Source organism: Corylus avellana, chromosome 5 (genome assembly GCF_965113065.1).
Source record: "Corylus avellana chromosome 5, dhCorAvel1.hap1.2, whole genome shotgun sequence".
NCBI classification, from domain to species: domain Eukaryota; kingdom Viridiplantae; phylum Streptophyta; class Magnoliopsida; order Fagales; family Betulaceae; genus Corylus; species Corylus avellana.
In genome coordinates this window covers 28,838,297-28,858,151 of record NC_142494.1, presented here as the reverse complement: position 1 = coordinate 28,858,151, position 19,855 = coordinate 28,838,297, and the positions used below count along the sequence as shown (strand labels likewise).

At 34.5% G+C, this 19,855-nt stretch overlaps 1 protein-coding gene across 1 annotated transcript; it reads right to left on the bottom strand.

The window, feature by feature from the left end:
- Nucleotides 1-13,500: 13,500 nt before the first annotated feature.
- LOC132181291 (Core-2/I-branching beta-1,6-N-acetylglucosaminyltransferase family protein) lies at nucleotides 13,501-18,344 on the bottom strand. Its single transcript, XM_059594440.2, has 4 exons — nucleotides 17,499-18,344; nucleotides 17,286-17,361; nucleotides 17,076-17,191; nucleotides 13,501-14,445 (listed from the first exon to the last, which is right to left on the bottom strand). Exons 1-4 carry the CDS (start codon nucleotides 18,076-18,078, stop codon nucleotides 13,931-13,933), a joined length of 1,287 nt encoding a protein of 428 aa, XP_059450423.1. The 5' UTR covers nucleotides 18,079-18,344; the 3' UTR covers nucleotides 13,501-13,930.
- Between the last annotated feature and the right edge of the window lie 1,511 nt (nucleotides 18,345-19,855).

Genomic DNA, 19,855 nt, shown 5'->3' with positions numbered 1-19,855 from the left:
GAGTGATTGGATGCCTGGAAAACTTGGGAAGCAATTCGGGTGAAGCTGCATTTGTATTATGTTGGTAGTATGTTGAAGTGGGGCTTTAAAGATGAAGAAAAATGCATGTTTTGTAGAAATTTCACCGAGGGTAGAGACCACTTGTTCTTTGATTGTGGCTTTAGTCAAAGGTTATGGAGGCTACGGAAGTGCTGAGAAATGCCTTCAAATTGTATATATATATATACCTACTATTTGGGAGGAGATCTTAAGAGCCTAAAAGCTATGGTTTGTAATGTATAATATCTGGAGGCACACAAATGATGTTAAACATGGGAACCAAATAAATTTAGAAGAAAAAAAAAATTAATTGAAATGGGAGGTATATAAATCGATGGAAACAAAGCTCGAACTCATTATATTTTCTCTGATACCATGCTAAACCCCTACTTATCCTACAAAGCTTAAACTAATAAAAATTATAAATATAATCTTTCAATTAATATTTTTATCATCGACTATATATTCTAGTCTGGTTGAAATTAAGAGCAAAAATCTGCTGGTGTTGTTTTGAGTAATTGTTTTGTTATATTTCTGATATTGTATATATATAGCTGCTGCTGGATTTTATATCTGTTGCCTGTTGGTGTTTAGCAAGTGTAGTTTATATAGTTAAATGTGGAGTAATATATTAGTTGCTTTAGGGTGTTTGATGCCAAGATATTGAGTTTTGGACCTTTGGGTTGTGTTTGGCAAAGGGATTGAAAAATGAAGTTGGCCGAAACTGTGGCAGATTTGATTGATGTGAGAAAAAAAGTAAGAATGTTTTGTATAAAAAAAAGTGAAAATTTTTGTTTTATAGTGATTTTTTTATTTGAATAGTAATAAAAAGTGATTGATGTGATGTAGAAAGTAAGAATGTTTGAGTTGATTTTGAGATGAATTTTTTTGGAGCTTTGGGTCTGATCCGGTCCACTCCTTTGCCAAACACATCCTTGGTGTCTACAGATTTTGGATTCATTTGGTGTCTGTATTGAAAGATGCTTTGTTGACATATGGGGTTATAGCAGTTTTATGCTGGGGTGTGTTGTAGAAATTTCACCGAGTGTAGAGACCACTTGTTCTTTGATTGTGGCTTTAGTCAAAGGTTATGGAGGCTACGAAAGTGCTGAGAAATGCCTTCAAATTGGTATATATATATATATACTTTGGAATACATATGCATGCCCTAGCTAGCCTAGATCGACGTAGGATGCAGGTGTCTCAGTTCTGATATAATTTCTGAGTTGGTGTAATTACGAGCGGCTTTTTTAGGCTCACCTGCCAGCAGGGAAAGAATTAGGATTTGAGGTTTGGGGTGGGCCAAACTAAAAAAATAAAATTTTGTGGGGGGGGGTAAAAAATAAATTTTAAAGAGTACATCTTAAAAAAAAACAAGAAATTTAGGAGAAATTCTAAAATTTCAATGCTGGGGTCTGCCCCCTGGCCGCCAGCATGACCGAAAAGTTGGGTTCTCATTGGAAGATCACTACCGTCCAGACCCCACCCAGTGTGAAAACGTACGATACATCATTTTATATACATTTTTAAAAATATGTGTAAAATTTTTATATATTATAAAGACAAATTAATATCATTATTTAATAGAATGAATATGAGAAACTCTCTGGAAAAAAAAAGGGTATGGGCTACTTTTTGTTTTGTTTTTACCAGGTTTTATCTATATATTTATTTGTTTTTTTTTTTTTTTAATCGTGTTGGCCAGAAGGACTGAGTTGGACAAGATCGGTAAGTCTAGAAGACATGCTCCAAGCCATCATTAAAACTTTCTACAGAGTTTTATTTTTTTAATTAAAACAATATTTTTTATAATTTTATAAAACGTACTTGAATGTTTTGTATTTTAAATGGTTTGTTAATATATTTTTTATTTTAAAAAAAAAGTTACTTTTCCTTTGTCAAAGGAAGTGGAGATTGTCGAATTGAAATGCTCCATGATGAAAAAAAGTTAATTAAGACAGGTTATTTTTTATTTTTATTTTTTTTTACCTTCATGCTCATGCATAGACCGGACTTGAGCCAAATAATACAACTTGGATTCCTAAACTGATCTCGTAATATATTAATAAAATATTAATGAAGATAACAAGGTTTGGTCCAAAAGCACCCATGCAATTAATTAATGCTCTATTTTTGCTACCCCACATCCAAAAGTCCAACGTCCGTTATTTGAATAGTGATTTCTCCCTAGTGAAACAAACGAAGAGAGGCTCGTAGGTGACTTTCATGCATGCCTCATTTTCACACAACAACTTCGAAAAAGTTTCTCAGAAATTTCTTAGTACTGAAATAATTAGTAAGAGTAGTACCGAATGGGCCATGTAACCTTTTTGCACGTGGCTTGGAATCTAAACATATTAATTGTTCACACTTGGGTTTTTTCATTCCAAGAACTAAGAAGCCTCCATTGAATTCCGTTATAGAAAGACTTAAAAAACATTCTAGAAAATACAACCACTTCAAAAAAAAGCTACCATTATTAATTGATCATAGTGAAGTTAGAATGAATGGGCCATATGAAATTTACACACGTGGTGGCGACCTGGGCTCAATTATTCTCACTTGGGTTTTCTGACGACAGCAGTGTACAACAAGAAACCTCCACTGATTTTCCTCATACAAACATCACCAACTTTCTAGATCTATAAATTCATGGGGTGTGTATGGAAGCCATGCATGCCAAAGGGGCAATTTGCCATGGGATCGAAAAGATTAAGAAGTTTTAGGAGTCTTGTTACAGGAGTGGTGGCACTGCCTTTAATTGGCATGCCAATTACTAATTAATTAATTAGCTGCATCCGGCAAGTGCCCCCTTCTGTAACAAGATACCTGCAACTTCTTCTGCTTAATTATGTTGTCGGACTTCATTTTGAGCTCATTAAAGGTAATCAGTCCAATATATTTGTACTCAACTATATATTCCTCTTCATCTACTTCCATTTTTTCTTTATATATATATATATATATATATGATCTAAATGTTCTAACATAAAGTATTACTGTGACTATGTTGCAGGTGTATGTGCTGAATCTCACGTACATTATTGATTATGTACAAGGTAGGAATTGTATCATATAAGCGAAACTCCATTATTATTAGAATATCAATTGCAGATGTGGTTATCTTGTTTTCCATGAAATATTATAAGCTATGAACTTCAATTTTTTTTACCTACTAAGTAGTTCGTATTTATGTTAATCTTGCTTTTTTCACTATGAATATTCTATATATTCATGATTATTTATTTATTTATTTATTTTGAAAAAAGGAAACGTTTCTTGATGGTTATATTAGGGCGGCTCATGATCCATCCGCCGACATTAATTAATTCTCATGAGTTGAAATATATCCCTTTCAAGACGATCAATATCTGAACATAAATCCAATTTATGTTTTAAATCCATGTTATCTATAGAATTTGAGCGTCTGTCATATTTCGTCATCCAGATGTCGTCATTGAATGAGATAAGAGGCTAATTAGGAAATTAACTGATCATCATGTTATTTAGATCGAATTAAATGTTCTCCTTATCACCTCCAGCTGTGACTAGGCACTATAGCTAGCGTTGACAACTTACATAACAAATCATAAATTTATCCGAGGCATATTAATGTAGTTTTGATTAATAAATGAGATCTAGTAAACATATAGTCCATTGATATCTAGTGCTGTATTCCATGCTTGTCCCGTAAGAGCAGCCGTTCAATAATTGGTGGCATCATATATATATATGCCCTCAATCCTATATATACCAACCACTACAATTCCTCTTATATGAAGGGTGAGATGATGCATAATCTAAAGCAGGAAAGGAGCAATAGAAGAGATGTATAGGGACTTCTGTCGGAGGAGAGATGGTGCCAATTTGAACAATAATAGGCTTCATCTCTCCTCCACAGAAGCTCCTTCAGCTTCTTCCAAATCTTCTACTTCTGAGAAAGAGGTAAGCAGTTCCTTCCTTCATTTCCTCATTGGGTTTCAAATTTTCTAGCTTTTGTTCTAATTGTTGGACATTTTAGTGTATCAAAATTATCATATGACATATATACTAGGAAACATAAACCGATCTGGGAAGAAAATAGACAGTCCTCCTCCTAGTCCCAAGATTTCAAGAGAAGAGAAATATACATATGAAGTTTACTGCTAGCTAGAGATCTAGCTCTAGGTTAATTTCTATGTCTGCTATTGCCATTTAACCCTTTCGCCAACCACCCATTAGCTGTAACATGACATCCTTGTAGGGAAAACAGTTTGTTTTCTTAATTTGTTTAAAACCAGAAAACTGGTTTTTTTAAAAGAGTCGTCAGGACTCAGGAGACTTGAGGTTTGGTGATTTATGCTTTTGAGTTTATTGGTCATCAGGTCGGTTGTGATAGATCTTTAGTTTCAGTCACTCTAGCTCTCTTGCAATTGGTGATCATTATCAAGCTTGATCGGCGAGATCAAGCAAGAAGCTAGCTAACCAAGAAAACCAGCAGGGATCTACAAATTAAAAATATTGAATGAAAGGTACCTCCTCTTTGTAAGATGTTTCCTTATAAATGAGATTATCCAAGAAAACCCTCATTTAATTATCTCACCTTGCCAAGGTTTTGAGCCCAAAGATCGGCTCGGGAGCTTGGGGCTCATAAAAATATGGAGATAAAGTTTTAAATTATTAATTATTTTAAAAGTTTAGATTAATAAAAATAATAAATTTAATTATTTAATTAATATTCTAATAAGAATGATGAAGTAAGTTGGCTTGGTGGTGCTTCATCAGCTTCTTTAAATTAAACCTCTTCCGAAAATTTGTTGGTAGCTAGCTAGCTAGCTAGATAAATATTCGCTTGTGCAATAAGCCCACCACGTTGAACATGTGGGCGCACGTGTACTGACCTCTCCAATGCTTTGAGTTATTTCACCATTGAAATGCTAATATTTTGTGTCGAGAGAGAGAGAGAAATAGAATCAGAGGGACAGTGAAAGATCCACCTTTGTTTGTGTCTATATATATATATATATAAAGGAGCTGGAGTACCTGCATTTACAGAAACCAAGGAGATGGGGGTCGGGGGATTCTTGTCGCAGGAGCGATGGCACTGGCTATATATATTATTGGGTCTGGCAATTAAGACAAATGCAGCTAGCTAGTGCCATCGTTCTGAGACAAGATACCCTACAACTTCTTCTGCCTGCACTATTCTTTCTTCCTTAATTTCATCAACGGTACGCAAATTAAATCCATTTCTTTAATTAAATGTGTCTTCCATCTCTTTGTTTCTTGTTTTTACGCTTCTTTGATTCTCCAGCTAGCGGCGCTATTTCTCTTTCCATGCTATTTTATTAATTCGAGGCAATCCATGGTGGTATGAATCTCACACCACATCATATTTTATTCATTTACTGTTGTCGCTGTTGTTGTTTCACGCCTGCTTGGTTTTTTCTTAACAATATGAAGCTCGTAATAATTATGTTCTTTCCTTCATGCACTTCTTATCTTCTTCTTTTTTTCTTTTTTTTTTCTTTTTTTTTTTTAAATAATAATTTATTTTCTGTAGGATAACTTTTTGTGTTTGACTTCTTATGAGACATGTACATTAATTCAAGCACAGGAACTGAAGAATTATTAAATGAAACAGCTCTATCAAGCTGATAAACTAATCATCTAGTTGCTAAAATGGATTTTTAAATTCAATATGAGTAGGTGCTTCTGGAGGAGATAAAGAAAAGAAAAGAAAAAAAAAACTTATTTTTTGTTCATCTACTTGGATTGAAGTGTCACATGTGTCAGTCATGATCATCCAACAACGTATGAGATGAAAGAAATTCAAAACTTCTACGGTTCCCAGGATCTAGAAATAATTGACCCTGGCCTCCTTATTATGTCAAAATTAATGCAACCTGTCTAGTCCCCTTATATATATATATATATATATATATATATATATATATATATGCGGCTGCTTGGGACGGCATTAATTGAGGCAAGGTAAGTAAATTAAAAATGAATTTAATATTTTAATTTATATTTTAAGTTAGATTGTGCTACTATTTCTTCGAGAATATATTTGGTGATTTTTTTTCTAGGTGTTTGGTAGGTTCTTTTTTAAGGTTGTCAATTTCCCTTGTGTCTTGCATGGCCGGTCGTTTCTAGTTTGTTGCTTTCCTGTGTAATTCGATCTCCCTCTGTTGAGGGTATGCTGTTGGATGGAGAGGGCGGCGGGCCGCTTGCGGTGTGGCTCTAGTGTTTTGTATAGATTAAAAGGTTTCTAAATCATCATCCAGATGCGTTGTAAATGTGTTGAATTTAAACTTACATAAACAAATCATAAAAAAAGATTTGAATTCGTATGTTTGTATAATTTATTTGTCTATCACTATAATTATAAGCCTCTGTAGCTGATGAGGTTTCATCTAGTTTCCCTTCCCCAAATACCACCTAGCTCTGTGATGATTTTCTAAAAGAGAATTTTGGAGTATATGCTTGGCTTTTGCAATATTTTAATACAAGCTTTGAAAACCAGAACTAGATACTACCTACCTCAACCTGTGATGGTCTTTTCTACCACATAATTTTGGTACAGATCGATGCTAGACTTTTGCAACATTTTAACTAACCATAAAATAAAAAGTACAAGTAAAAAGAAAGCTGGTGCCATAAACAGACCTCTTAGGGTTGACCTATATTATATAGCAATTAATTTAAGCAGTAAGCTTCACCTCTCTACTCGACTGAAGCATCAAGCATATATCAATACATTGATCATTAAACTGCACCATGCCACCATGGTTTGGCTTCTTAATTATAACACATGCATATATGCCGGCAGATTCCATCTCAATACTTTAATGCATGGAGCATAAAGTGGAGTAATTATTCTGGGAAATAACCATCTGATGACAACAATAAGCAGCTGAAGGCTACACAACAGACAAGCACAGCTGCAGCACAACACCAAATTACCTAGCTAGCTACTCGTGGGGGCCGGCCGGATTAACTCTGAGCATCTCCCGCGGATGCTAGCTCTAAAACACCTATATTGTGTATATTTAGTTAATATGAAGAAGAAAAAAAATAATTCCAACAGCTTCTCTTGTGCTTATGTAAAACGCTGCACGGTAGTAAAACGCTGCACGGTAGCAAAACGTTGCTTTAAATTTTATTCATTCTCTTGCTTTACCTAAACTTGCTGAAGATGCTCGAACCAAAGTAACAACTAACTAAAACCATTAATTAATTTCATTTTTATTGAACTCCTTGAATTTTATTTAATACTCATTTGTCTGACTTATATATAAGTGCAGGAGCAATTAATATATCATGCCGTCAGAAGTTCTCCCACTGGATTATTTAGTTTATCTGGCTTCAACAATACCAACATAAGCAATTCATCCCCCATGCTTGATAAAGAAATAAGAAATTCTTTTTCCCATTTTACTTGTAAAGAAAATGATTTTAGAGCTAATATAGATTGCTCTAGCTAGAATCATTTATAAAGTCCAGTTGCTTACATCATTTAAATACTTTTACTAAGTTACTTTGATACCCTTTAACACAATCTAAGAAAATGTTAGTTATATTTTGAATTATTAATTACTCCAATAGAAAGGTGGCACATAATGTTGTATAATTGAGGACACAACGAGTCACGAGCTAATCTGTTACTGAACTAATGATTTTTCTCTTTACACGTCTGTCCATACTTTATGGTAACATTATGGAGCACTACAATAGGCTCATCATTTAAAATGGACGATTGGAATTGAATGATTAATATTAATTGGTAATTTGGTACATCACCAAATTATTTTTCTTTCTTAATTCAATTAAACTAAATTAAAGGAAGCAAATCATGATTTGTTGGGAGAAGGTACTTATCAATATGAATGGGGGAATGGGTGGGAGTATAGAATTTATAATATTATCCCATCAATAATTAAGAGTATGTGAACCAAAAAGCCCGCTTTATCGATCTTTATAGACTATAGTTACCCCCTCAGTGGGGGGATTGAACTTGCGGTGGAATTTCTCTTCCTTAATCTAAGTGCATGTTGAATCATTATTTGCTGTTTTTCTTTTTTGAATACCTTAAAAAAAAAATGTCTAAAACTTGTCCTTGCTAAACTTGAACAAATGACAGGATCTGCTTTATAACTTCAAAAGCAACCATCTTTTGGGAATGATTGATGGGGGCTCACTTGTTGGAGCTATCCTTGAACTTTTGCAGGTGCATGTCCTGAGCTTATGCGGTGGGTTTCAGGATTAAATAACATGCAAAATTGTCATTTGCATAATGAGCTGTAAAGCACAAAGCTCATGTACGGAAAGCATAGAGCTCCAATCCATTTTGGTTACTCATGATGATGATGATTAATCAATTCTTCCATATGAAATTCGTGATTAACGGCAAGACACACACTAATAATTGATCTACAATTAAAAATTGAATCCACGATGTAATTAATGCCTCTCATTAGGGTTTAGTTTGTTAACCAACTTATAGCTTCAAAGTCCTAAAGCTAATTAATTAACACCTCAATACGTACATCTGAGGTCCCTTCCCCTAGCCCTAGACATTTCAGCCACCTAACACGTTTTTAACCAGCATCTGGCTGGAGGAAAAACAAAACAAGGAGAGTAAAAAAATCAGTAATTAGCGATGAGTAATAATTTTAGAAGTCTCTCTTGTGTCACTCTAAAAATGAGATGGCTCTTAAAATTACTATTTGATTAAAATCTAATAATAATCAATCACAAGCTTAATGATGATTTTAAGAGACACATCATTATTGAAAGGACACAATAGTGATACAAGAGGAACTTATAACATTACTCATTAGCAATATACCCAAACCGTTTTATAGTTAAGACATTTTACTGTAAAAACAATAATACAAATTCAGAAAATGTTTCATATAACATTGACATGAAAATTACCTTTCTTTCTTCTTCTTCTTTTTGTAAAATATTTCATACTTCATTTAAATTGAAGAAAGTAGAGCATATTGCTCTAAGCAGGTTACAACATCATAGAACATATATATCGGCTAGTCTTTTGGGGTATAACACAGATATTTTGAGTGGCGAATTGAAGCCAATATTTTGATCCAAGAAGGATAGGATTAAAAGAAAGAAATTAAAATTTTGATTGTTAGAAATATTAATAATACAAGTTAATTATGACTAGAATACCTGTGAGACACTTATTATAGCTCAACCTCATTTATTAAAGAATCAATTTGGAACTCATCACAAATGCAACACCTTCACAAACCATCCATATCTAATATGAGATTTAAGGCAAGTTTGGTATATATATACGCAGAATAAACCTACAAAAATGAAATGGCTAGAGAGATGTAGCAATAAAAAATAAATCTTATTCCACCAATTAATTAAGTCTACAGTAATATATTTGATTTGTTTCACTAAAACCTCAATTTTGTCCTTTGAACACGAGCATGCAAGGAGATTGACAAATATGACCAGATAGAACATGTCTTCAATTAATACAAAAAGAAAAACAAAAAAAAAAAAATCACATGTGTCTTAAAGCTTTTCGGATCTTTTGGCCTCCTAAATTACTACTATATATGTTTCGGGTCCCACGGATGGACGGTGATTATGTTCTTTAAACCAATATACTTTTACAGATTTCCTTGTGGATGAACAAATATTTCTCATGATCATGAAACTCTGATTATGTTCTATGAATCTATAAACCAATATATCTTTCAGATTTCCTTGTGGTTGAACAAATATATACATATATCGTCACATGCATGCGATTCATGCGATCGAAGGCACATCGATCTATATATTAGAAAGATTCATACAAATTCTCTGTAAAGGTGATGGCCTGTAGGGGAGCAGCATATATGACAAAAAAAACCAAAAACAAATACAAAAAAAAATACTATAAAGGACGTACGAAAGATTAATAAATTTGTAAAGAATTTATTTTTAGGGGTATCGTATCTTTTGCTCCTCGAGACCGAAATCCCACAACCACAACAGCCTGGCCCCATCCTAGATTAATTTCTTTCTTTATTTTCGTGTCTGATTATTAGTGTTGTTAATTAGTACTGTATTAAAAAATTAAAAAGCTAATGTATTTTTCGAAGTACTAAACACAGGCCTTGGATGCCTAATTCCGACAATATAAAACTGGATTAATTAAATTAAAGTGGGGTTGGGGAGAAAGACGTACAGTTGAATTAAATTAATATGTTTTTACCTCCCATTTCCAGACAATATTCTGGACAACCGAGGTGGAATAATAGAACGTTGAAGCATTGCAAAAGCCAAATGCGGTGACCAGGATAATGAAATCTTTTAGCTTTGTTCAGTCTCCTTTTTTCCTTTTTTCTTTTTTCACGGGTTCATTACTGTAGACAAACAAATCAAACTGAATTTCTTTTTATTTATTTAGCATATTAATCTTTCTTACCAAACAAAATAAATTATAATTTTTAATTTTGCACTGTTATAAAATTATATACAGTGAAAATTCATACTTGTATAATTTTATATATTATCTACAAATTATTTTTCCAAAAGAAAGATAAAACCCCTATAAAAAGTTGTGTTACATTTATTATAAAGTAAAAACCATTTACTACAACATTTTATTCCTTGAATTAAAAAATAAGTATTATGCGTGGTGTAATAGCTTTTATTTTGATTGTTCATTTTAATTGAACGGTCTAGATCACAACAATATATAAGGGAGAGGAAAAAAAGTGGGTAACTTGCACCAATTGCAAGCCATAGGGACAACCGTTAGGGTGACCGAACTATCTTTTTGGGCTTTGGCCATTGAGATGGTTTGGTTACCCCTAATTTGACCATTAAAGATAGTCAAATTACCTTTTTGGTCACAATGATAGTTCACCTAGCTCTAAACCAATATTTGGGGCTAACCGAATCACACTCATTGACAGTGGCAGATCTAAGAATTCGTATTAAGAGGGGTGGAACTAAAATAAAAATTAAAAAAATTAAAAAAAATTAAAAATTGGAGGGGTGAGAAAAGGAAGAGTATGGGTTAGGGTCAAGAAAACTAAAAAAATTACCCATAAAAAAATAAATAAATAAAATAAAAAAATTTTGGAAGGTGCCCGCCCCGCTTTATATCCGCCTCTTGCTCGTTGGCCACTAGCTAAGGTACGTTGAACCAACCCCAACTCCTATTTGATTGAACAGTATGGTTTGGCCACCACAACTGTGCAAGCCACTCATTCTCTCTCTTTATACATTATTGTGATTTGAACTATTTATTTTTTTTATTATGCACCATTTAAAAAGGAGAAAAGGAAAAGAACTCTCTCTCTCTTAATCTCTTATATATATTCCTCACGCTCGGCAGTAATCCCTCCATTTTTTAGCTTGAATATAACTTTTGAGTTTTTAGAGGAAAAAAAAAAACTTTTGAGTTGTTAGGGCATGAGAAAATAGGGAGAGACCTAAACAAAAAAAAAAAAAAAATTAGTGCAAAAAAAAAAAAGATTTGTGATAGTGATTTAACTTTATGTGGTCCCAATCTAACAAAAGCTAATGATCTTAATTATTAGGATTTCTTTACTTTTGAAACTACTATCACACATTGTAAGTAAAGGATAACTTGGGAAAAAAGAAAAAGCAAAGGACAACTAAAGCAGCTTCATTTCACAGTATATCATCGGCCAACGGTTTGCGTCCTTGAAAAGTTGACTCAAAAGCAGAGAACAAAGTGCCCTTATCTTTGTCACGTCGGTCCCTAAGAGGTCTAAAAATTCACGACGGTAATTAACAATTAACTATTTAAATTGTTAATTATTTGGACAGTTATTTTAAGAGAGTTTATATATTCAACGGCTCGAATAAATGGTTGGACAGTTTTTCTTAGCTGAATTTAATAGGCCTTTTTCTTTGATTTCTATTTTTAATTGCAATTAAATCATATAAACTAATAACCATATGATTATTCATTCATGTTTATGAAGTAAGATTAACAAACAAAAAAAATTGCTTACCTCTTTGAAGCTTGGATGTTTTAACCAAAATGCTTAAGCGCTCCTTGAAGAATTTTTTTTTAAAAAAAAAAAAAATTAATAGCGAGGAGGACCATTTTTTGTTATTAGTCTATTTATATAGGTTTCGACTAGGTTTTTTAGGTTCTAAGAATTTTGAATAAAAAATTAATTAATTTCCCTAAAAATGGGCGGCCAAAGGGGTATAATTTTTTCTAAGAAAATGCTAGACATATAACTATTTTACAACTTTTGACATGTGTTAGTAGAGTAGTGATAATCATAACGCCAGCGTGAGTAAACAGTCACTCATGCTAGTGTATTTTATAATATTATTTTTTATAATATTACTGTTCAATTTTTTTTTAATATTATAATACACCAGTGTGAGTGACTGTTCACTTACGCTGGTGTTATGATTATCATTACTCGTGTTAGTAATTAGTATGTAATTGAAAGGTGTTAAAAGGTGTAAATGCTTACAACTTTTAGCTCTAATAACATGCTGACATGTGCTAAAATTATAAAATAAGTGTATGTATAGCATTAGTCTTTTTCCAAACTTTCAAATTTTGTAAGAGAGATGTTAAGAAGAAATTCTAATTTGATTTAAAATAAATAAATAAGCCTTAAGATAATTTTCAAACTTTCGGCTCATAGCCCATTTTAGTCTTATCTCTAGCCCAATTACCCCTATTCATAATGCTCAACCAAACTAAAGCCCAACTAAAACTAACTACAACTATTTGGCCCAAGTAAAAAATTTATTAAGCCGAATTAAAGCAATTAAAAAATTATTTATCAATAAAATATTGACACGTAAGCAAACAAAAGGTAATGGATATTACATAAACAATAACCGTATTTCTTTTATTTTATTTTTTTCTACGCATTTTTTAATTAGGATCCTTTAGATTTTCTAGGATAATTCTACAATAGAGTTCAATAGTTCATAGAATCATAATTATTATTTTTATACCAAAAAAAAAAAAAAAAAAGTTCTATCTCGCTATCCTAGTATTTATTACCTCTAAAAGATTTTTAGTTTTTTCTCAATTCGTTGTATCTCACTTATACATTGAAATGACAAATTGAATTATTTAATTAAAAATAATAATTGGGAATGGAAGAACTATCCGATGAAATTATCCTAGAGAAACTGAAGGGTCATTATTCATCTAACTAGTTAGAGGGTTTGCTCTAATAAGGCTGAAATCCGGGTCCAATTTAATCAGATCAAAGTTTTTATCTTATTTTATTTTATTTTTATTATTATTATTAATTGTTTAATGGCAGGTGCACAATATTTGAGGTTAATCTAAGATTAATGACGAATTGGGCTAATTGGTGAGGCCCAGATCTAGCTGAACATTTAGTAGTAGCATGGCTGTCATGCTTCCAGGAAGACTTGCAAGCAAAAGCACCCAAGACACACAAAGATCAGATAATCTTTTTTTTTTTTTTCAATTTTCTTCTGTAAAATATTCATCTCAGCAATAGTTCTCCCACCCCGTGAGCAGCTCAAAATGCTTCAGGGCTTGATGCGAAATTGCTGGTTCTTTCGACAAGAAAAAACAATAATAATCAGGAAAAAGAAAAAAAAAAAAAAAAAAAAAAAAAAAAAAAAGAAAAGAAAAGAAAAGGAAAACAGTGGGGCTACACAATCAATGCAGCGTGTATGCCATGTCATTACACCCAGCTCTGTGATTCATATCATTCCCACCAAATCCATCTCCTTTCTGCTTCTAACATAAGCCAGAGTTATATATGCTTTCAGCCAATTTCTTCTTCTACTAAAACACATACCAAGTCCCTGATTATACTGTCTTCCATCTTCAAATATGAACCACCCCGTTGGCAAGAGAGATGCTTACTAATGCAATTTTGGGCCGCTGTTATTTGCATTGCCTCGGCCGGAAATTCTCACTTGATAATAGCGAGCTGATCAAACTTTCCAACCTTTTCGCTCCAGGGCCGGGCCTGAGGACTGTGGTATTACCAATAACAGAGCATGGATCAGTCCCATTTTCCCTACTTCCTATGCACCAGCCACCAGGAACCAGCATGCCTGGACCACGAGACAAGAGCTCAGAATCAACTTTGTCAAGCACTGGATCATCTTGGCGAAATTTTCGCGCAAATGGAGCATTACTGTCGATCATTTTTTGCATGTCCTTGACATTGAGATGGTGGGGATGTTGCTTGGGAGGGTTATCCCACGATATGAAGTGCAGGTCACTGTTCACAGTTGTGTTCCGAAACTCTTGGGCGTTACAAATGACAGTGTGGAAGTATCCTTCTGGGGAAGATATAAAGTTTGAGTAGTACATTAGGACAAGTCGAGGTAGGTTGTCCCATCCCCATATGCAGTAATCAACGAATTGCCTAGAAAGTGCCATCCAAGCAGAACCTATAAGAAAAAACATCTACTTTTTTAGCAACCCATTACAGAAAATATTCCAGTTTCGAAATACTAACTTGCAAATTGTCTGATTCAGGCTCACTAAATTGCTGCTGAGAACCACACTTAAAATTGATATTTAATAACATTTTTAACATTAACAAAAATGCGTGTTCCAGAAACTAACATGAACTCGGTGTTCCTTAACATCAAGAGTCTGGGAGAGGATAATATAAACCTTTCTACTTCAAGATAGGAGATCAACCAATTCTCCTACAAGAGAACATCAATTGCCTACCACACATCGGCCTCATCTGCTGGAATTGAACGCTAACCCACAAGCTTGAATTAAGTCCAAACTTAGGTTAGGTGCCCATAGTGCAGTGCAAGGATAAAAATCTAACTATAAGCATACATTCACCTAGCTAACCTCCTTTCTTCCCATCTCTATTGCAGGTGTTATTAGTACCAGAGAAATTTTCTAAGGGCAGGTAAGAGTGAAAAGTTCAACTATCACCCACTGAATTGACAAAAGATGGCAATGGCTTCCAAGCGAGGACACTAACAAGGCTGGAAGTCTGAACAAGTGACTTGTCATTTTGGCTGTATTTTGTAAAGGCATCTTTGCATGTGGAGATTCCTTTAAATGGGGTTGAAACATGAAATGGGACAAGGAAACGAGATAAACATTTTAAACAATGTGTTTTATGATGATTTTTTTCCCTAATCCCCACCCCCCCCCCCCCCCCCCCCCCCAAAAAAAAATAATAATAATAATAAAAATAAATAAATAAACAGATTCTCAGATCTCTAAATATTGCAAGACAATGATCATCATCCTAGATCCTGAATTTTACTCATTCACTTTATAAAATTGACTATGAGGAAACATGTACCCTCATGGATAAATAATATTGGAAATGATCAATTACACATTGTAACGAGGGAAATATATGCAATATTGATGTCTGGGTGCACTATACCCAAAATATGGCCCACCCAGCCCAGCACCATACCAGCCAATATCAACAGCACCCGAATATTCATCATCAACAACCCCAACCCCAACCCACCATACCCACAATATGCTCAATTAATTGCTTCAAATGACTACACAACACATCTCAATACTAAAATATAACCACAAAAACATAATAAATCAAAAATAGGTGTATCAATAGCTAACAATACCAATCAGTAAAAAAGAATGGTGAAATCAACAGTAATGAGAGAGAGAGAGAGAGAGAGAGAGAGAGAGAGAGAGATGTGGATTTTACTGGAAATCATTATTCGGTAATGAAACAAGAACCCAGCTCAAAGGGGGGGAAGAACAAGAACCAAAGCAGAAACTACCAGAAGAAACCAATCAGGTGAAACAAAAAAACATTATCACAGTTGAGACATACATAAAAGAAGGAAATAAATCATCCTAAATTTTCTTCCCATATAACCAACTGATGTAGAAACCAGAGAGAGAGAGAGAGAGTCAAGTAGAAGCACATGGTGAATCAATGAGTGCAGGTGCCTTGTTTTGCTGTGTGCTCTGGAATCTAATGACCTTGATGACAAGAATTCTCACAAAAAGAACTCACATCAAGTTGTCTTAGCAGTTGATAGGACAGTGAGTCAGTTACTCATAGCCTAATCGGGTCCAAATGATATCTCTATATGTCCAAGTCAAGGTCAGACATGGAAAGTATTTCACAACAGTTATTGTCCTGTGTATATATATATTCCTACTACAGTTACCAAAGTCGGTCACTCTTGTACAACTCGTGATTCTAGAAAGTAAAAAAGGAAAAGGGGAAATATAAAAGATATCTAGACCCAATTTTCATCCCAGTCATATGCCTAATAGATCAGAGCTTCTCATAAAGTGATCGTTCCCAAAATTCAATCTAGGCTGCAGAATAGCTTTTCACACCCACCCTAGGCGGAGTTCAGATTGCACGCTACTAGTTTCTTCTTACAAATTTGATTTAAATGCAATTCAACTAGCTCCAAAAATGCTTCTGTTTTTTACTGAAAAGAGATTGGATTCAGTTCACCACTAGAGATGCATATCATGTTATTCTAAGACATCCCCATTTCACTTAGTATCACTAAACAGAGAGTGTCATGTGGGATACACAGGATACTCAGAGGCATTCTTAGGAGGAGACACAATATGACTAAAAAAGTTTCATTTCATTTTCTTTGAACTGTGCTTTCATGCCAACCAATTGGAGAAAATGGTGGATTTGAACAATTGAATCTCAATTGTGATCAATATTATACGATTGTCTATCACACAGCAAATGAACACTCAACTGGGCTCCATCTATATAGTAACATTACCATCTATTACAAATGCACCATTTGATTTGTGAGTAGGTCCTCTATCGAAAGTAAAGAAAAACAAGCCCTTATATTTCATATGCGGTGCACCAAATAGTCCCCATGAAGATAAAACACAACTAGATGATCACTAAAATAGTACTACCACGAGCAATTCGAGCAGGATAGATCCAAGTTAAATCTTCTAATTAACACAACATGCATAAACAAACCCGTTTCACAGAATATCCAATTACCCAAAACAGTCACTTGTTTGATGGACCTAAAACTGATCAATAAAACAGATTAGACAACATCCGCACCTGTAAAGAGTTTGAATGCTGTTGGCACACTTCTCCGCTGTGTAACCCAGAAAACATCCGCTTTCTTTGTCATATACAACCCCGGGTCTACAATTATCGGTTTCGCTCGCTGATACCTAAATATATCACATATACCATAAATTAACCATACAAGTTCATTCACCAAATCATGAAAAAACACCACAAAAAAAAGGAGCAAAATTCACATACTCCTTCCAGCCAATGTTGCTAGTATGATCAACGAAATTGAGATCCCTCGGCAAGTACGAAAACGTGTGCAGCAGATCTAATCCAACCAGGCAAAAGCAATCAAAACAAACCGAAATCCCCAAATTCCAAACCAAAAAGATTTTTTTTTTTTTTTGTAAGCAAATTCCGAACCAAAAAGATATCACAACAAAACACAAGAAAACGACGACGCACCGTCCTGCGTGACCAGCGGATAGTCGGAGGCGCTAAGATTGATGAACCAGTCCCAATCCCCTCCTTCCCTCAGCAGAATCGCCGCCGCGTGGAGCGTATTGGCCACCATGGTCGGGCCCCGGTAGGTCACCAGATTGGCCTTTGTGATCATCCTCACATTCCCAAACCTCGCGTACACCAGGTGGTCCCGCACGTAGTTCCTCAGATCGGCTCGTTCCTCCGCCGAGGACTCCAGGTCCAAATGCACCACGTACGAGTTGCGCGGGTGGTAGAGGGCCTCAAGAGTGCGCTTCAGCATCTTCCCGTCGCCGTTGGAGCCGGAGATCAGGTACGCGAGCCGCGGCGGAGGGGGCAGGGTCGAGGTCGGGATGACGTGGAGCTTGGACTCGACGAAAACGGAGTTGGAGGCGGTGAGGGAGCGGTAGAACGGAAGGAACGTTGTACCGTCGGTTGAGGTTAGCGTCGTGAGGAAGAGGAGAGAGAGCGAGACTATGGACCCTATCGCCAATGGGAAGATCCATTTCCTCTCCATCGTCTGTGGGTGCCTCAGGTTCACGTAATAGCTCCTCAGCCTCTTCATCACAATTCCAATTTTAGTTTTCTAATTTAATTTGCATTAATAGCGTATGTTTGGAGGGAAAGAAGGAGAGAAAATTAGGGAAAACGAGTTGCACAGAGGCAGTATTCTTTTCTTTCTTTATGAGCTGAATGTGGAGGTTGTGTCTTGTGTGAGCGTTGGGTGGAAAGGGAAGTGGTGGCCGGTGGGGGGATTTTGTAGTTACTCCTTCAGGTAAGAGAGAGAGAGAGAGAGAGAAAGAGCTTGGAATTGCTAACGCATATGTCGTAATAGTCTCGCCGTGATAGGAGGGTAAATTAGACCTGGAGTTTGGGTAAAAGTCCAAGCCTTTGATCAAACGGCTGAGAATAAGTGGGCATAAAAGCTTGGTGGGTTGATTTCTTCTATGTTGTTTTCTTAATGTATAAATAGAAAGTGGAAGATCAAAGTTGGGATAAGGGTCAATAAATAGAGATTAAGTTCCTGGAGTTAGGTTGTATAGGAAAAAGAGATTAAATTCTATTTTAGGCATCATGAGTCTAACCGTATTGTAACGATTGTTATCACTTTATTATTTAATATATCTTATTAAATTCATCTTCAGTTTTTTAAATTTATTATTTATTGCAATCGTATAACATAGAAGAGTAATGATACAACTTACGTTGATGCACGCCAGACAAAATTTTTTTTTATTATTATTATTTTATTATTTTAATTTTTTTGAAAAAAAAAAAAACAAATTTTTTGCACGCCAGACAAAATTTTTTTTTTTTATTATTATTTTATTATTTTAATTTTTTTTTTTAAAAAAAAAAACAAATTTTTTGCCTGGCGTGCATCACTGTTGATGCACGCCAGGCGTAAGTTGTATCATTACTCAACATAGAAAGAAAGAAAGAACTGGTGTGGCATTAATTAAGAACTCGTGCGGTGGAGTAATACGCAGTAAGACTTAAATTCTTCTTAAGGCAAATAAAAGTAATTAACTTGATTGATCAACGCTTTGTAGCGTAGGAAATTGGTTAATACATGGGGTGTTTTTTATTTAGCTTATTTAAGTTGGGGGGGAACTAAAACTGCAATGTGCCAAACTAAATCATAAATTCTTAACTCCTTTCTCTTAGCTTTGCGTTTAAGATTTTTAGTCAACTTGATCACAAACAAACGCATAAAATACCCATTATGCCTTAGTAAGAGGTGTGAAAATACTAATACGTCCTTGAATTATTATTTTTTTAAAAAAAAAATCTAACACGAGAGTATTGTCATTTTGGGTCACATTAACCAAAAATTCTAATGGTGGAAGTCAATTGAAATGGCTAATAATTTGGAGGCTAATTATATCTCTTTGTAAAATTTAGAAAGACAACAATTGAAGTGTAAATTGAGAAAATTAGTATAGTTTTTAGTTTCCACCTCAAATTGCAGTTAATCTCACCAAGGATGACCGACAAAACCCAAAGATAAAAGCTTGTTTATCGGTGCTCCGTAACTCACTGACTCTTCCTACCTTTTGCCAAAAGGATCATCTCCATTTCCTTTGAAATTGAGAAGAACCAGTTAGGCAAAAACAACATGGCAAAATGGTCTTTTCAATTGAAAAGACCATTGTGCCCTCCTAAATTGTATCCTCTCCATTTCCTTTGAAATGAAGAGAATCCCATTCCCTACTTTTGGATCTTAGCCTTGAGTAATGATGTAAACTTGTAAGTCTTCTTAGAATCTTTTTAGAGTCATCCTAAATGTGATGTGACTTTTAAAATTGCCGTTAAATTTGAGATGAAATTTATTGACTTTT